The sequence below is a fragment of the Maniola jurtina genome, chromosome 24 (assembly GCF_905333055.1).
Source record: "Maniola jurtina chromosome 24, ilManJurt1.1, whole genome shotgun sequence".
Taxonomy (NCBI): Eukaryota; Metazoa; Arthropoda; class Insecta; order Lepidoptera; family Nymphalidae; genus Maniola; species Maniola jurtina.
The window spans coordinates 2,753,327-2,771,322 of NC_060052.1; the positions used below are offsets into that span (position 1 = coordinate 2,753,327).

Below are 17,996 nucleotides of genomic sequence, written 5' to 3' on the forward strand. Positions count from 1 at the left end.
ACATGAAACCAGACTCGCTTACCAAGGGTTCGATTATCTACCTTGGAAGGACTTGTTGAAGGTTAATTTCACACAATACAATATGCTTTTTCAGTTAGTTATTTAATATTTTGACACCTCCAAGGAATAACATCGTACCTACTTACCTATCTCAATTTTTGTAACTTTAGAGGAGAGCGCGTCAATGATTTAAATAAGTATTCTTATTAACCCGCGATCCAAAAAGAGGGGTGTTATAAGTTTGACGTGTGTATCTGTGTATCTGTCTGTGGCATCGTAGCTCCTAAACAAATGAACTGATTTTAATTAAGTATTTTTTGTTTGAAAGGTGGCTTGATCGAGTGTTCTTAGCTATAATCGAAGAAAATCAGTTCAGCCGTTTGAAAGTTATCAGCTCTTTTCTAGTTTTCTTATAGAGGTTTTTGTGTCGTGGGGTTTTCGAAATTTTGAGTTATCCAACTTTGATTTTTTCAACAAAGAACAAGAAAAAAATTTAAAACTAAATCCCGACTGCGATCGTCTTAATAAACGCTGAAATATTATTGAGTTTGGAAGCCCTGTTTCCCGAGACACAGTTTTACTAGTTCGGGATACAGGTGCACAATAATGTTTTGTTATTAGGTATAATTAATTTAAGTCAATGCATTGTTATGTTTATGTTATATTTGTTATTGTGCCAAATAAATTATCTTATCTTATCTTAAAATTGTTTTTCGGTCGCTTGGTATACCTATTTTAACATTGCAGTACATTTATATTTATGAATTCAAAATTTTCTCCTCTTTCATTTGACACCCAACACGGTACAATAGCAAAAAAAAAATTGGGAACCCGCACTTTTTTTCATGTAATATCTGCTAGGTCAATTTTTTTCGTATAAAATGTAGCCTAAGTCAGACGGACCTTTACAACGAATCGATTGACACCTCATTCATCAAAATCGGCCCAGTAGTTTAGGCGCTACGGTGGAACACACAGAATACCATACAGATTTCGTTGGTTTGGCGGATTATAGCAAATTAAGCTTTTGGTTCCTTGACCGATTTTTGTTATCTTCAGTGGATGAGGAACTCCAATGTTACCATTGGTTAAAATCGTAACACGAATGAGTGATACCTACATGGGTGAGCGCAAAAAAGAGCAGTTTTTGTCTTTACAGATGTCAATTTAATTAAATTATTTTTCAATCTCTCGACAAGATCTCTCAAGTCCTATCCGAAGGTCAAGTAAAGATGATTGACCTCCAAAACATTATATTGTGTTATTGAAATAAAACTAATGTAATGTACCAAACATGAAAATCGGTTGAACGGATGGGTTGTGAAAACATATCGATAGACAGGTTATTCAACGGGCGGGCCGACAAATTCAAAGTCTCGATAGCTCAACGGTTGAGGAGAGGACTGAATTCCGAAAGGTCGGCGGTTCAAACCCCACCCATTGCACTATTGTCGTACCCACTCCTGGCACAAGCTTTACGCTTAATTGGAGGGGAAAGGGGAGTATTAGTCATGATTAGCATGGTTAATATTCTTTAACAATAGCAATTTAATTTAACAATAACAACAAAATCCTGAAAAGCTGGCAATGCATTGGCGGTTCCTCTTGATGCTGCAAATGTTTATGGGCGGCTGTAAGCACTTAGCAGGTGACCCGCCAACTCGTCTACTGTCTATTCTTACAAAAAAAAAAGAAGACTGATATGCACACTTTTGCATTTATTTTATTTGCATACGTAAGTATGTATATGGATTATTCCAAATTTCAGATTGATAGCAATAATTGTTACTGAAATAAACAACAGTAACGGATGGACAAAGTTGATAAGAATTCCTTTTTTTACCATTCCGGTACGGAACCCTAAAAATATTAAAAACCTGTTAAGTATAAAGTACCTTTACACTTACCTATAAAAATTCAAAGGTCGAGTAATATTAAAATTTAAAATTTAGTAGAAACTAGAGGATGCCCGCGACATCGTCCGCGTGGATTTAGGTTTATAAAGATCCCGTGGGAACTATTTGATTTTCCGGGATAAAAAGTTGCCTGTGTCAATTACAGGGACGCAAGCTACCTCGGTACCAATTTTCATACAAATCGGTTGAGCGGATGGGTTTTTGGGAATCCCGTGGGATTCCCAAATGCTTATGTCCGTCCCCGGGATATAAGCTAACCCTGTACCAAATTTCGTCAGAATCGGTTAAACTGTTGGGCCGTGAAAAGGTAGCAGACAGACAGATAGTCAGACAGACAGACACACTTTTGCATTTATAATATTAATATGGATTAGTTTACTTTAAGAAGTTATTAACGTGACCTTAATGTTTTAATAGCAGTATTTTTATGTTTATAAAGACATAAACAATAATAAATAATCAATAACTGGTTATAACCAATGGTTTTAACACACATTTTAAGTACCTACCTACTTAAGTTTACTTTTTTGTAACCTGTCATTTGTATTTTGAGGTGCGATAAAGTATTTACATACATACAATATACATACGTCTCATAAGGTCGAAAAGCTGATACACCATCATCACCACCAACCGACAGACGTCCACAGCTGGACATCCTCGTAGGTACTTCCACACGCCACGGTCTTGGACCGCCTAAATTTAGCGGCACCCTGCGTATCATGAAGTTGTCTGTGCACATAGTAGGCGGTCTTTCAAAGCTATGCTTTCCGGTGCGATGTCGTCATTCCAGCACTTTGGGACCCTAAGGTCTATCGGTTTTTCGAACTATGTGCCACTAGCTGATTCCCGCGACTTCGTTCGCGTGGATGTAGGTTTTTAAAAATTCCCGTGGGAACTCTTTGATTTTCCGGGATAAAAAGTAGCCTATGTGCTAATCCAGGGTATAATCTATCTCCATTCTAAATTTCAGCCCAATCCGTCCAGAAGTTTTTGCGTGAAGGAGTAACAAACATACACACACACACACATACAAACTTTCTCCTTTATAATATTAGTGTGATAGTGTGATGTCCATTACTATTTCAGTTTCGCAACCCGCTGAGGCTATATAGGTTTCTCTGGTTCTCCAAGGGATCTCCTCATTTCTGATTTGATTATGTTAAAGAAACTGCAACCATAGCTCTCTCCATCGCCCGCTGAGTGACTCTAAGCTTTCTTCTTATGAGGTCCATAATATATTTTAGCGACCAAGCGACCACAATTTTTGTCTACTTACTAATTTTCTTCTTTACTAATTTTGCCAGACAAAGTTTCTTACTGCGCTGTGCAACCGAGTAGGTACCCTTCCTTGCATAATATAATATTATCTTCATCATCATCATCATCATCATCAGCCTGTGGACGTCCACTGTTGGACATAGGCCTTCCCTATAGAGCGCCACCACACCCGGTCCTCAGCCTTCCTCATCCAGCCACTTCCCGCCAGCCGCTTTATATCGTCGGTCCATCTATATAATATTATCTTATACCGACATAATTTTGTATTGAGTGTACTGAGTAGTCTCACCCGTATATCATACAGTTAATTTTTAGAGGAATGTGCAGCGCCCAGACAAGTCGCCAAGACTTCAGGGCGCTAAGAATTCAAAAAAAAAAAAAAAAAAAACTGGTTCTTTTTCTTTTCTGTAGGATAGGCATTCTGCTTCAATGGTAATTGATTTGAATTTACAATTCGAAAGCACTTGTAAAAGTTTATTTATATCAAAACTTTTCTAACTACTACTATTTGAATAAGTATGTCCCATTTAAAAATTTTATATATTTTCAAACCTTGAATATTAATAAGATACCGTTATAGTTTTATTAAATAATAATGAATAATGTTTATTTTCTCAATTCAATTGTCACATGGTGCCCCGATACTGGTTTTAGCATGACATCCATCTTCGTTGTCATTAACAAGTGATTTCCGGACACCCTGTAGCGTCGGTACACATGAGCCAGGATGGTCTTCATTGTCATAAAAGCATATACTTTTCCTGAAAATATAAATAATTAAAATTGCGATGATGAATTTGTGATGACATAATATTATATGATACTAGCTTATACCAGCCACCTTGGTGCGCGTGGACAACACAAAATTTAACCCCTATTCTACCCCCTTAGGGATTGAATTTTCAGAAAAAATTTCATGCCTTTCAGTCTGATCCGTCCAGTAGTTTGAGTTATGCGTTGATAGATCAGTCATACAGGCAGTCAATCCCCTTTTCCTTTTATACTTATATTTACAATGGATATCATTTTGTTCACGCCCAGATCAATATTTACGTTACTTAAGAGGATGGCGAGAAGAGACTGGATAAAAGAAGCGGAAAGAGGATGATTTTTCTACATAAAGCGGTCATTAGATAAAGCTTTGGTATACGAGTACATCCAACAATGAAAGTCCACAGGCTGACGATGATGATGATGATGTGATGACATATTATTATATTAGTACTAAAAAATGCCCGCGACTTCGTCCGCGTGGATTTAAGTTTTTAAAGATCTCGTGGGAACTGTTTGATTTTCCGGGATAAAAAGTTGCCTATGTCAATTACAGGGACGCAAGCTACCTCGGCACCTTTCATACAAATTGGTTAAGCGGATGGGTCTTTAGAAATCCCGAGGGAACTCTTTGATTTTCCGGGATAAAAAGTAGCCGATGTCCGGCCCCGGAATATAAGCTAACTCTGTACCAAATTTCGTCAGAATGGGTTAAACTGTTGGGGCGTGAAAAGGTAGCAGACAGACAGACAGACCGACAGACAGACACACTTTCACATTTATAATATTAGTATGGATAATATTATGTGCAAGCCAACATTAATTTTTACGTTACCTATACAGTATCTTCTTCCCATACCAAAGCCAGCAAACGCAGTGGGGCATTTAGGCAACGTTTCAGAGTCCAGCCAGCGTTCTGGCTTGAACTCCTCAATATCTGGACCCCACACGGGGTGTCTGTGGACTCCATAAGCTGACAGGAAACACGTTCGACCCTTCGAGAGAGTGCAGTTGCCTGCAAAAAAACCAATGAGAAAATCAAAACAGTATCTCCAACTCAATGTTGTTTTACTAGGCTTCTTCTAAAAACATTTTTTTTTTTGTGTAGAAGCCTGATAAAAAACATTGGTGAAATGAAACCACCTTCCTGGTACAGCTTTGAGCGCTGCAGTCTATATATATTGAAATGTTACTGATTCAATTCATATTAGATTCAATTTAGGAATTCTGGTCTGGTGGGTTCAATATAACTGCCATATTCTGTCCAGGCTAGCCCCCAACTATTTTAGACAGCATCATTTCGTTGATGGTATAAGTCACCAAATGAGATCGCAGTCAAGGGCGAACTTTATACTAAAAAAATCTTCTTACGTAGTTTGACGTCTTGATCGAGATGTCTTATAATAAAAGGCGCGATGGGATAAATGCGTAAGCTTTCTTTCAACGCAGCCTCCAGGTACACCAGCTGCAACAGGTCTTGCTTCGTGACGTCCCTGTCTTCGTCACCGAAAACATCGTGCAACCTGAAATATGCCCAATCTAAATTTACAACTAACTTTTTTTCAAAATGCTCAGGGATTCTTGATTAACTGATATTAACTCATGTGACTCATCTAAGATTACAATTTTGGCCATCTTTTAATAGGCGGAGAAAATGATGTCATAAAAAAAATTCAAATTTTGGATGGAAATTTTTATAATTTTATTTCGTCACTAGCGACCCGCCCCGGCTTCGCACGGGTGGACCTTTTTTTTTCTATTTTCCGGGATAAAATATAGCCTATACGGATTCGGAAGAATCCCTCTAAGTAATGGTAAAAGAAATTTTGAAATCGGTCCAGTAGTTTTTGAGCCTATTCAATACAAACATACAAAAATACAAAGGTTTCCTCTTTATAATATTAGTATAGATTATACTTCAGCATTGTATTTATCAGATCAAAGTAGACGTACCCATGTACGTGTCGTCATTATAAACTAATTACCAAATAGCCTGTACACTTACTCTTTAAAAATTTTCTCCTGAACCTCAGGGTAGGATCCAACTAACAGCATCGTGTACATAAGTACACTTGATGATGTGTCGTGACCACCGAATAATATGGTATCAATATGTTCCCTGATCTCCCGGTCGTTGAAAGCGCCTTTCTCTATAGATAGTTCAAGCAGAAGGTCCATGAAGGGTCGAAATTTTGGACCTGCAATGAATCGAATTTTTATCATAACTAGACTTGGCTTTGGCTTGATTGCTATCTTACCCAGTGTTAAGAGGGGTCTCTCCGTCACTCGCTCCATACAAACGTAGTTCGTCTCTCATTGGAATACAAACCAATCATACTCAATGGCATTTTGTAGAAACGTTCCGGGAACTAATATCTATGCTTGTGGTTTTCCAGATTTCGATCAAAATATTCGGTTTCAAAGTTATGCGGTCTTAAGAATTCACATACAAATATTTGAGACCCTGTAATTTTAAAACTACATATTTTTTTGAAAAATCTAAAACACCACAGACACAGATATTAGTTTCTAGAATATGTCTGCAAAATTTCATGGACTTTGGTTGCTTAATATTCAAATGAAATTGGGGTTACGATTGTATGGAGTAAGTGACGGAGAGACCTTAAGTTATGACATACACAGCAATTATACAGCAGTGCATAAATAAAGAATCGAATCGCTTCGTACGTGTCCGTTATTGGTACTAGTTTTACCTTTTGTCGTGTCTTCAGTCTTCTTGTCAAGTTTATTATTCAAGTATTCTGCTTTTCTCTTTTTAAGGACCTGTGAAATTAAAATGACTATTATAATAAAGTAAAGTATAAAATTTTTAGGGTTCCGTACCTCAAAAGGAAAAACGGAACCCTTAATAGGATCACTTTGTTGTCTGTCTGTCCGTCCGTCCGTCCGTCGTGTCTTTTGACTTTTGACTTTTTTTAAATGATGTAACCACAAATTAACGGTTTTCAGATATATTTCTGTTCTTGTGCTATTAGACCTACCTACCTACCAAATTTCATGATTCTAGGCCAACAGAAAGACAGATGGACGGACGGATGGTCGGACGGACGGACAGACAGACGGACAGACAGACAGACAGACAGACAGACAACAAAGTGATCCTATAAGGGTTCCGTTTTTCTTTTTGAGGTACGGAACCCTAATAACTGACTAACAGCTCAAATTGTCGCGCTGAGTCGGGTATTTTGAATGTAAATTTTCCTTATAGCGTACAGATATCCACTAAGGAATCATTTTGGCATAAACATAATCCACAAGGATGAAGTCTCAGGAGTAAGCTGATCTTTTTTTTTGAAGATATATCTTTATGGCATATTATGTGCTTACAGTGTTTGACATATTATGCAAGATCTTCAAATACTCGTCCTGCTTCCTCTTCAAGGAGGACCAGTTAAATATGACGTCACTGTACAGCCAGGGCTTCTGGAACCTCTCTATTATGCATTTGAACATATCCTCTGCAGCATGTACGTATTCGCTGTTCAACAAGCTCTCGTCGCTGAAGTCCACTGCCATGACATTCACTGATAAATTATATTAAGGGATCATTTTGTGTGACATAACCATAGACCAGAGACATAAAACTGCATATTGCTATTCCAACTCTAAATTACAGTTAGTATCAGGAAAAAAAACTTTGTATTTGTACATTAATGCTGATGATGAAAGTGGGTGGTTTAACTATTTGGCGATTGGTTTGTCAATAATAATATTTACTTCTCACACAGTATGAAAGTACAGCAGGAAGGCTACGTATTTATTCGCATATAAAGCCACCCAAATAGTTATCGAGACCTCTTTTTACCTGACACTAACTATAATTTAATAATAACAATTCAACTGTAAATATGATACATATATAACATGCACAATGCACATACATATTATGACACAAGTGTAAATTAAAAATTTATAACACCCCCGACAAGTGAAGGTTACTGTAACTAGAAAAGAGCTGATAACTTTCAAACGGCTGAACCGATTTTCTTGGATTATAGCTAAGAATATTCTCGATCAAGCCACCTTTCAAACAAAAAATGAATGAAATCGGTTCATTAGCTTAGGAGCTACGATGCCACAGACATATACACAGATACACAGACACACAGATACACACGCCAAACTTATAACACCCCAATTTTTGGGTCGGGGGTTAAAAATAGAAATCACGATTTGACGGCATTTGACGGGCATGCTGAAGGGCTTTTTGTTTGAAACGTATTGTACTAATACAATAATACATACGGCATGTGGTTTCCAGGACATTGAGCAGAATATAGGCAGAATGATCGAACGGGCCCTTGTCAACTTCCACTTCTAGGTTCTTGACCAGACGACGAGCTTGTCTGTTGATAACGTCTATAAATCCATCAAGAATAGACTGATTGAATGCTGGATTCAGAAGCTTCCGATGTACTTTCCATATTTGCACTGCAAGAAAATATGGAAATAAAGTTATTTACGGGAGTGGTGACTGTGTGCTCGACCGTAGCAATAGGGTTTCCCTCCGAGCGGTGTTGAGCTCGGGGCGCAAGCTGGGCCAACGGTTGTATCTTGAAACTTCTATGTATAATGCAGATTTCAAAAAACTTTGTTAGTGTGATTTAAGATTTGCGTATTTTACTTTGACTTCCGATGAATGTACCCATGCTGCCATCAAGTGCGAGTCAGCTGTAAGCTGTATTTCAGCCTTAAGTGAAAAATGAAGTCCGAAATTGAACCGCGCTCTAATCTAAAAGAGGTTCGGAAATATTTTAGTAGGAATGAGAAAAAATTAAGTAGGTAAATAAAATATTTACTCACCGTCAGCAGTAATTAATCCTTCACCAAACCAGGGTTTCCCAAATTCGTAAAAGCTGTCCTTTTGCAAACATGTGTTGGCGACAGTTAAACAATCTTCTGGGTCTGTTACCACTAGAAAAATATATTAGATTTTATTAGTTCTACAAGCGAGGATTTTGCCTGGTGGAAGTTGTACCTATGAAAGTTGTATGAAGTCGATCCATAGTGGAATTCTTAGGATTCCATACCATTTATAATAAAAGAACTCACACTTATGGTGAGACTGAGTGGGACCTTTTTACCTTTGAGAGTGGGAAAATCTCATGGTAAATTAGAAAATTTTACGAGGGCGTGGTAAAGACTTTGAGGTTGGGGGTTGGATCCCGGGAACATACGTCTAACTTTTCGGAACTATCTTGCTTTCGGCGAAGGAAAACATCGTGAGGCAACCTGCATACCTGAGAGTTCTCCATAATGTTCTCAAAGGTGTGTGAAGTCTGCCAATCCGTACGTTACAGCGTAGCAAACTATGTCCTAAGCCTTTTTCATTCTAAGAGGCGTTGGCTCGCGATGGGTTGATGGTGATTATTGTAACGCAGACGGAGTCACGGGCAACTACTAGTATTTAATATAGTGAATAACGCAAAAAATAGGTAAAATAGATAAAGTATGGCAAGGTTACATCTTGTATGAAAAAAATCGATGAATTCCCAACTAGTCACACTGTGACCCGTTTGAGTGTGACTCGTTGGGCATCCATCGAAAATAATAATACAATATTATTAGGTTAGGACTTACTATATGCTGTTCTGGGTCCAATATAGACAGATATAACTCCACCGGCGTTCAAGGTATCATAGCACGTCTTTTTCGCCAAATTCCATAATTCTGTCAGAAAAAGTCAAGTTCTTCTTCATCTTCTTCTTCCAAGACCTTATATCCCATGCTACGTAGGGTCGGTACAACATGTCTTCTTCCACTCTCTTCTGTCAACCATCAACTGTATCGTCTACCCCTTTTATACGCATTCCCTCTTTCACGCAATCCATCCACCTTTTCATTGGTCGTCCTCTTCTCTTTTTTCCTTCCACATGCATAATTGCACAATCAATTTTTTTGTCAATTTTACAGAAAATTATCAATGAACTGGTTAACAGGGCTTACTTAAATGCGAAGTGTTTTGTGTTGATAATTCAGTTTCACGGAATGCGAAAATGTGTCTATCTGTCCGTCTGTTACCTTTTCACAACCCATCCGCTGGATGAATTTCTTTTAGTAATAAAATTTCCTTACTAAATTTGGTACTTGCATCCCGGAGTCGAACATAAGCCATTTTTATCTAGGAAAACCAAAGAGTACCCATAATTTTTTTTAAAAACCTTAATCCACGCGGACTAAGATGCGGGAATCGTCTAGTATTTTATAAAATGGATCGTGGGAATGGATGGATATCAATCAATCTATACAATGGAAGCAGCTATGTTTGGTAGGAAGCATTACAATTTATACAAAACTGTGGAAAACAGAAAGACACACGAAAGAAGTAAGTACAAGTTTGCAAAACAAACTCGCATACCCCACTTACAAGCTTAAAATCTCCTGCCGTGCGTGGCCCATTATACAGAACAACTAACATTTATAACGAAATCCCAAAATATATTACAGATGAAAATAACGATAGGATCTTTAGGCGAAAACTCAAACAATGGCTCACACAAAATTGTTTTCATGACATAAACAAGTGTAAATTAAATATTTATAACACCCCCGACAAGTGAAGGTTACAGTAACTAGAAAAAGCTGATAACTTTCAAACGGCTGAACCGATTTTCTTGGATGATAGCTAAGAACACTCTCGATCAAGCCACCTTTCAAACAAAAAAAACTAAATTAAAATCGGTTCATTCGTTTAGGCGCTACGATGCCACAGACGGATACACAGATATACAGATACACACGTCAAACTTATAACACCCCTCTTTTTGGGTCGGGGGTTAATGAACTATTTCGTAATTAACTGCACTTACTATACTTATATGACCTCAATTTCACGATAAACTATGTACCTAGATATTAGTTTCTAGAATATGTCTGCAAAATTTCATGGACTTTGGTTGCTTAATATTTAAATGAAATTGGAACTACGATTGTATGAAACGAGTGACGGCGAGAGCCCTGTTAAAGTGAAATTCTTACGTGAACTGTTTCCAAGTAAAAGGTGAAGGTGTCCAATCAGTGGCAAAGCGCCCGGGAGCGGTGGGGGCTCATCTTTATTCCTGTTTCTCCGCCGCCACGCCAATATACCGCACGACAGAAATACCAGTAAAAGTGCCACGGTCAACATCGTAATTTATTTACAATTTAAAAAACAAAAAAACAAGCTAATTGCCGTAATATATAAAAGGCCGTATATGGTAAGCGACTGTTAAAAAAAAATATATTTTTTTTTAAATTTAATTCTTAAATAGCCTGACCACAAGTGATCTTTTCTATTGACAAGAAATTATTGATCACGTAACCTCACCCAACCGGACTTACATGATAAAACCAGACTCCAGGACCTGTTTTATGTTTGGTTAGTACTTCTCAAACGTACGTCAAATACTATTCTAATAATAATAATCGTCTAGACTAATTTATACGTCAGTTAGTTACTTTGACACGGTCGCAAGAAATAACATTTAATTTTTCTTAGCTTTACATCAGAGCACGTTAGACTTTGAAAAATCTTATTAAGTTCTCTATCCTTTATATTTATATGTTTATATTTATTTTTCACTAGATGATGCCCGCGACTTCGTTCGCGTGGATGTAGTTTTTAAAAATCCCGTGGGAACTCTTTGATTTTCTGGGATAAAAAGTAGCCTATGTGCTAATCCAGAGTATAATCTATCTCCATTCTAAATTTCAGCCCAATCCGTCCAGTAGTTTTTGCGTGAAGGAGTAACAAACATACACACACACACACACACATACAAACTTTCACCTTTATAATATTAGTGTGATGTACCAAAATTGTAGTTACAAAGTTTTAATAAATTAAGCTAAGTACATTGGAAATGCTTATCTCTAAACAGAGATTTCTTCCAGCTTCCCGTTGAAGGTTGTGAGTAAGGCGCATTAATACGTGGAATAGGTCCTACGGTACAAGAATTTTAAATTTACAAGAGAAATCTACATTTTCAAAGTTTACGCTGGCCAAAAACGATCAAGTTTACCGTCGAGTTTCGACGAGACGACTCGTCGTGCACACTGATACGCCGTCAAGTTTACTGGACGCCTTCAAGTCCGCTGCAAACTTATCGGTTGATAGCCATACACCGTCAAGTTTACTGGACGCCTTCAAGACCGCTGCAAACTTATCGGTTGATAGCCATACACCGTCAAGTTTACTGAACGCCTTCAAGTCCTCTGCAAACTTATCGGTTGATAGCCATACACCGTCAAGTTTACTGAACGCCTTCAAGTCCTCTGCAAACTTATCGGTTGATAGCCATACACCGTCAAGTTTACTGAACGCCTTCAAGTCCTCTGCAAACTTATCGGTTGATAGCCATACACAGTCAAGTATACTGGACACCTGAAGTCCACTGCAAACTCGTATTTCGTACATTTGAAAATGTAATTTATATTTGAACCTTGAGTATTAATGATAACAAATCATTTTAATTAATAATTTTAATAGGTAATCATTTTAATGAATAATAAAAATTAAATTTTATTTAAATCTCCTCATATCAATTGATACATGGTGTCCCGATATTGTCCGCAGCATAACGTCGACCTTAGACGCCATTGTCGAGTGATTTCCGAACACCCTGTACCGTCGGAATACGTGGGCCAGGGTGATCTTCATTGACATTGAAGCATGTGATTTTCCTGAAATCAGAAGTACGTAGTAGATACATCCAAGATCTACCTTCGATAAAATATACCTATGCGTTAGCGCATCGTTCACCTACCTGACTGAGTTGAAACTTTGTACAATTGTCGTTGGAGCTTGTGGGATAGTACCTACTTAACATAGTAGGTATCATCAACGTACAATAGGTGGTGCGCGAGTCGCATTGCAACCATACCGGGCATTGCTTATAAAATATGGCGGTAGTAGTAATAGATTGGTGTTGATTATTTTGACGATTCAAAAGCACTTGTAAAAAGTTTATTTTTAACCCCCGACCCAAAAAGAGCGGTGTCATATGTTTACGTGTGTATCTGTGTATCTGTCTGTGGCATCGTAGCTCCTAAACAAATGGACCGATTTTAATTTAGTTTTTTTATTTAATTCGTGATAATTAAATTTTGAGGTACGAAACCCTAAAAATTACCTATACAACTCCTCTTTCCCATGCCAAAGCCAGCAAGTGTGGCAGGACATTCAGGCATTGATGCAGGGTCCAGCCAACGTTCTGGCTTGAATTTGTCAGCATCGAACCCCCACATGGCGTGTCTATAGACTCCAAAGATGAACAATAAGCACGTTCTACCTTTCTTCAGGGTGCAGTTTTCTGGAATGATAAAAATTGCTTTATACATATATACCTATGTACATACAGGGTGTAAATAGAACGCTAGCATAGCGTTATTACTAGAGGATGCACGCGACTTCGTCTGCGTGGATTTAGGTTTTTAAAGATCCCATGGGAACTGTTTGATTTTCCGGGATAAAAAGTTGCCTATGTCAATAACAAGGACGCAAGCTACCTCGGCACCAAATTTCATACAAATCGGTTAAGCGGATAAGTTTTTGGGAATCCAGTGGGAACTCTTTGATTTTACGGGTTAAAAGTAGCCTATGTCCGTCTCGGGGATATAAGCTTACCCTGCACCAAATTTCGTCAGAATCGGTTAAACTGTTAGGCCGTGAAAAGGTAGCAGACAGACAGACAGACAGATAGACACACTTTCGCATTTATAATATTAGTATGGAAGTATGGATTACTATAATGCCAATAACTATTTGCCTTATCTTGTAGTTTTAGTGATTTAGTATTTTTCAAACCCGCATTGTATATAGCGTATAAAACTCGGGTCAATGGCCCACCTACGAGGCGGCATTGACATCAAGTGGCCTATTTACGATCGTTGACCTCTAGCGTCAGTCAGATGTTTTATTGTGAACTTTTTAAAAACACAAGATAATTTTATCTTTTCGTGACTTTTGTGTGGTATCTTATTCTACCTTGTAGTTTCTTCTATCTTGTACCTTTCTACTTAGTAGTTACTACTAACTTAACTTGACATCTTGATCTAGATGTCTGGTAATGACAGGCACTATGGGGTAAATGCGCATGGTTTCCTTCAGCACAGCCTCCAGGTACACCAGCTGTGACAGATCTTGCTTCGTGACGTCCCTGTCCTCGTCACCGAAAACGGCGTGCAACCTGAAAATGTCATCTTCAATTAGAATAGAATCAAATGGAATAGAAATATTTTTATTCGTATAAACTTTTACAAGTAGGCACTTTCACAATATTCACAAACACTGTAAATACTTAAAAATAAAAATAATAAAACAAGAATGTCATCCAAATCACTGTAACGAGGCAGGGTGCCCAGAACGCTGGCTGCGTTACTTCGTTGAATGGGCAGACTAATATGTTGACCAAGGTAACTGCCAGACCTCCGGTCACCCGTGGACTCCCAGAGACGGCACTTTTGAATCGTCAAATGTATGTACCACTGCATGGTTCAGAATGCCTTTCCTACCGAGAAGAACCGGCATGAAAATTGGCTGTTGCTCCTTTTTAACCGACTTCCTTTTTAACCCAGAAAATTAAAGAGTTCCCACGGTATTCTTAAAGGCTCATCCGTTTATCCGATTTATATCTACAGAGGTAGTTTGCGTCCCGGAACTTGATATAGGCAACTTTTTATCCTGGAAAGCCACGGGATTTTTAAAAACTGAAATTCACGCGAACGATATCGCGGATATTATATATAAGCTATTTTTGTAAAGCAAAGTTTCAACATGTACGCCAAAATTGCCAAAAAGCTGCTTACTCTTCAAAGATTTTCTCCTGAACATCAGGATGGGATCCAACCAGCAGCATCGTGCACATTACCATACTGGTGACTGTATCGTGGGCACCAAACATCATGGTATCAATATGCTCCCTGATCTCTTGGTCGGTGAAGGCACCTTCCTCTATTGCCAGTTCTAGGATAAGGTCCACGAAGGGCTTATATTTTGGACCTGAAATCAAGGGTTCTTTTTTATTAAATCTATCTGGAACTCTCAACTGTTCCCTGTGAGATTGATCCTAAGTTTTTAACTGATATACATTTTTACCATTTGTTTCCTCTTCAGTTTTCTTGTTTCTTCTATTTCTCAAGTAATCTGCTTTCCTCTTTTTCAGAACCTGTTAATTGAAATTGATGGAAAATTAAAATGTTAAATTAAAAAAAAAATATCGTTAAAGTTACTGGAGGTGGTAGGTACGGCAAAAATCATATCGAGTGTTTGAGTGTCACATTTTATTTTCAAGACTTCATGGAACTAATCTATTTACTTCCAATCTATAACTATGTTTATGACTAACGTGCAAAATAAGTATACGTTTTTGGGAAGCCATACTATCAAGATTTAATTAGACCAAATCTTAATCATGGACATCTTCTTCGTCGTAACACTCTTGGCAGAGCGGTCGTGGTCATCACGAAGCAACGTCTTTGAGGGCAGATGTTATACGCCTCACGAGCATTCGTCAGTTCTCCCTGCTGACCTCTGATACACTTGTACACGGCACCGCCCACAGCAGACTTAATTTGGTCGGTCCATCGCGTAGGCGACCTTCCTCGCCCTCTGGTACCCTCCACCTTGCCCTGCACTACAAGACGCTCAATAGAGTCACTCTCACGCCGGAATACATGTCCGAAGAACTTTAGTATGCGACTCTGTACATACGCCGAAAGACGTTGTTGCCGAGTTCTTGGTGCGAAATTCAGTCCATGAAACTCCTAGCATTTGTCTCCAGCACCACATTATATAGGTAATTACAAAGCTAATTACAGCGTTTGAAGCATCTTGCAAGATCTTCAGACATCCATCCTCCTTCCTCTTCAACGAAGACCAGCGGTACATGAAGTCGCAGTGGAACCAGGGCTTCTGGAATCTTTGAACAAGGATGTCGAGCATCTGGTCCATTGCTCCTACGTAGGTGCTGTTAACTACGCTTTTGTCACTGAACTCCTCTCCCAAAACAGTTACTAAAACAAGTATAAATTAAAAATTTATAACACCCCCGACAAGTGAAGGTTACAGTAACTAGAAAAAAGCTGATAACTTTCAAACGGCTGAACCGATTTTCTTGGATGATAGCTAAGAAGACTCTCGATCAAGCCACCTTTCAAACAAAAAGAAACTAAATTAAAATCGGTTCATTCGTTTAGGCGCTACGATGCCACAGACAGATACACAGATACACAGATACACACGTCAAACTTATAACACCCCTCTTTTTGGGTCGGGGGTTAACAAGTAATTTAAAAATATGAAAAAACCCAGACTGCGATTTGCACTGCATTTTTTTCAGACCGCTCATCACCGGCTCACTACAAACCCTCTCAGAGTGAAAAGGGTTTTGGCCATAGTCTACCACGCTGGCCTAGTACCTACGGATTGGCAGACTTCACACACCTTTGAGAATACTATTGCTAACTCTTAGAAAATATCGTGAAGAAACCTGCATGATTTCCTCGCGATGTTTTCCTTCGCCGTTAAAGCAAGTGATATTTAATTACTTAAAACGCAGATAATGCTGAAAAGTTGGAGGTGCGTGCCCGGAATCGAACCCCCGACCTCCGATTAGACGGCGGACGCCCTAACTACTAGGCTATCACAGCTTCGGTAGTTAGAACCGAACATACGAATGTACATACCAGGTCAAAACATAACCCTCCGTTTGGGCTTCGCTGCAGTCGGCTAATCTTTAGGCTTGTAAGCGATTTTGGGATGCATAGAAACTTTTTTTTTTGTATGAGCACTCGTAAAATGAATGGAGAAAACAAATCACGAACGTAATATTTTACATAAAACTTAAAAATACATACAACATGTAGTTTCCATAGCATTTTTCCGAATATAAACCAAATGGTCGAACGGTCCCTTCCCAGCTTCCACCGCCAACTCCTCGACCAACCGGCGAGCCTGTCCATTGAAAACGTCCAGAAATCCGTCTGTAACGGTCTGATTGAATGCTGAATCCAATAAGCTGCGATTTTTTTTCCATATAGGCACTGAAAAAAAATTTATGCCCGCTATAGTGGATCTACATCATACATAGTAGCTATCTGCATGCCTTTCAGCCCGATCCGCTGTGCTTGAAAAGCAGAGTTCTAGTATAGGTATAATATTATTTTATGAAAATTCTTGTGACTTACTAACGTTTTCCAAAATAAGCCTATTGTTTTATTTATTTATCGTTTTGAAACTTTTTTAATAAGTGCAGAAAAATAATAATATACTTACTGGTACTCGTTACTAATCCATCGCCGAGCCAAGGTTTAGCGAATTTGTAATACTTTACTTTTTCATAACATGTGTCAGCGATTTTCATAAAGTCGTCGGGGTCTGATACAACTGAAATATATTATTATTAATATAATATTATTAATTTTTTTTTAATTAACTTATATTATAAGCGTCATTTAGAAAAGCAGGTATTATTTAAACACCCGCATTTATACAAATTCACTCGAGGTAGCCTCCTAGTAAATAGATCGTAATATGACATCGAATGAGCCAAAATGGCCAGATATCAATTTCATTAAACTACCTTCATTAGATAAATTTATAATTTTATATTAGGTATAAGAAGGTACAGTTATTATTTTTCCTGACGAATATGAATGAAAAATGACCTCCTATGTTGACTGATGTTATTGGACCTCTTCAGGGAGAGGTGCTGGAGCCGTTGATGTATAGGTACGTTTCTTTCTTTGTTCCTTTAACAGGGCTCTCTCCGTCACTCGTTTCATACAATCGTAGTTCCAATTTCATTTGTATATTAAGCAACCAAAGTCCATGAAATTTTGCAGACATATTCTAGAAACTAATATCTGTGTCTGTGGTGTTTTAGATTTTTCTAAAAATATGTAGTTTTAAAATTACAGGGGCTCAAAGATTTGTATGAAAATTTTTAAGACCGCGTAACTTTGATACCGAATATTTTAACAGAAATCTGGAAAACCACAGACATAGATATTAGTTTCTAGAATATGTCT

General features: G+C 38.1%; 1 protein-coding gene across 1 annotated transcript in view; it reads right to left on the reverse strand.

The window, feature by feature from the left end:
* The window catches only part of LOC123877512, a 93,513-nt gene that overhangs the window by 73,970 nt on the left and 1,547 nt on the right, over positions 1-17,996 (reverse strand). Inside the window, exons 4-15 of the mRNA XM_045924315.1 lie at positions 17,242-17,352; positions 16,824-17,009; positions 15,784-15,980; positions 15,064-15,133; positions 14,775-14,967; positions 14,004-14,155; positions 13,100-13,279; positions 12,492-12,650; positions 10,968-11,117; positions 9,570-9,659; positions 8,793-8,903; positions 8,235-8,420 (exon numbers count right to left, since the gene is read on the reverse strand). Of these exons, the coding sequence (XP_045780271.1) occupies positions 8,235-8,420; positions 8,793-8,903; positions 9,570-9,659; positions 10,968-11,117; positions 12,492-12,650; positions 13,100-13,279; positions 14,004-14,155; positions 14,775-14,967; positions 15,064-15,133; positions 15,784-15,980; positions 16,824-17,009; positions 17,242-17,352 (1,785 nt within the window). The remainder of the gene's footprint in view (positions 1-8,234; positions 8,421-8,792; positions 8,904-9,569; positions 9,660-10,967; positions 11,118-12,491; positions 12,651-13,099; positions 13,280-14,003; positions 14,156-14,774; positions 14,968-15,063; positions 15,134-15,783; positions 15,981-16,823; positions 17,010-17,241; positions 17,353-17,996) is intronic.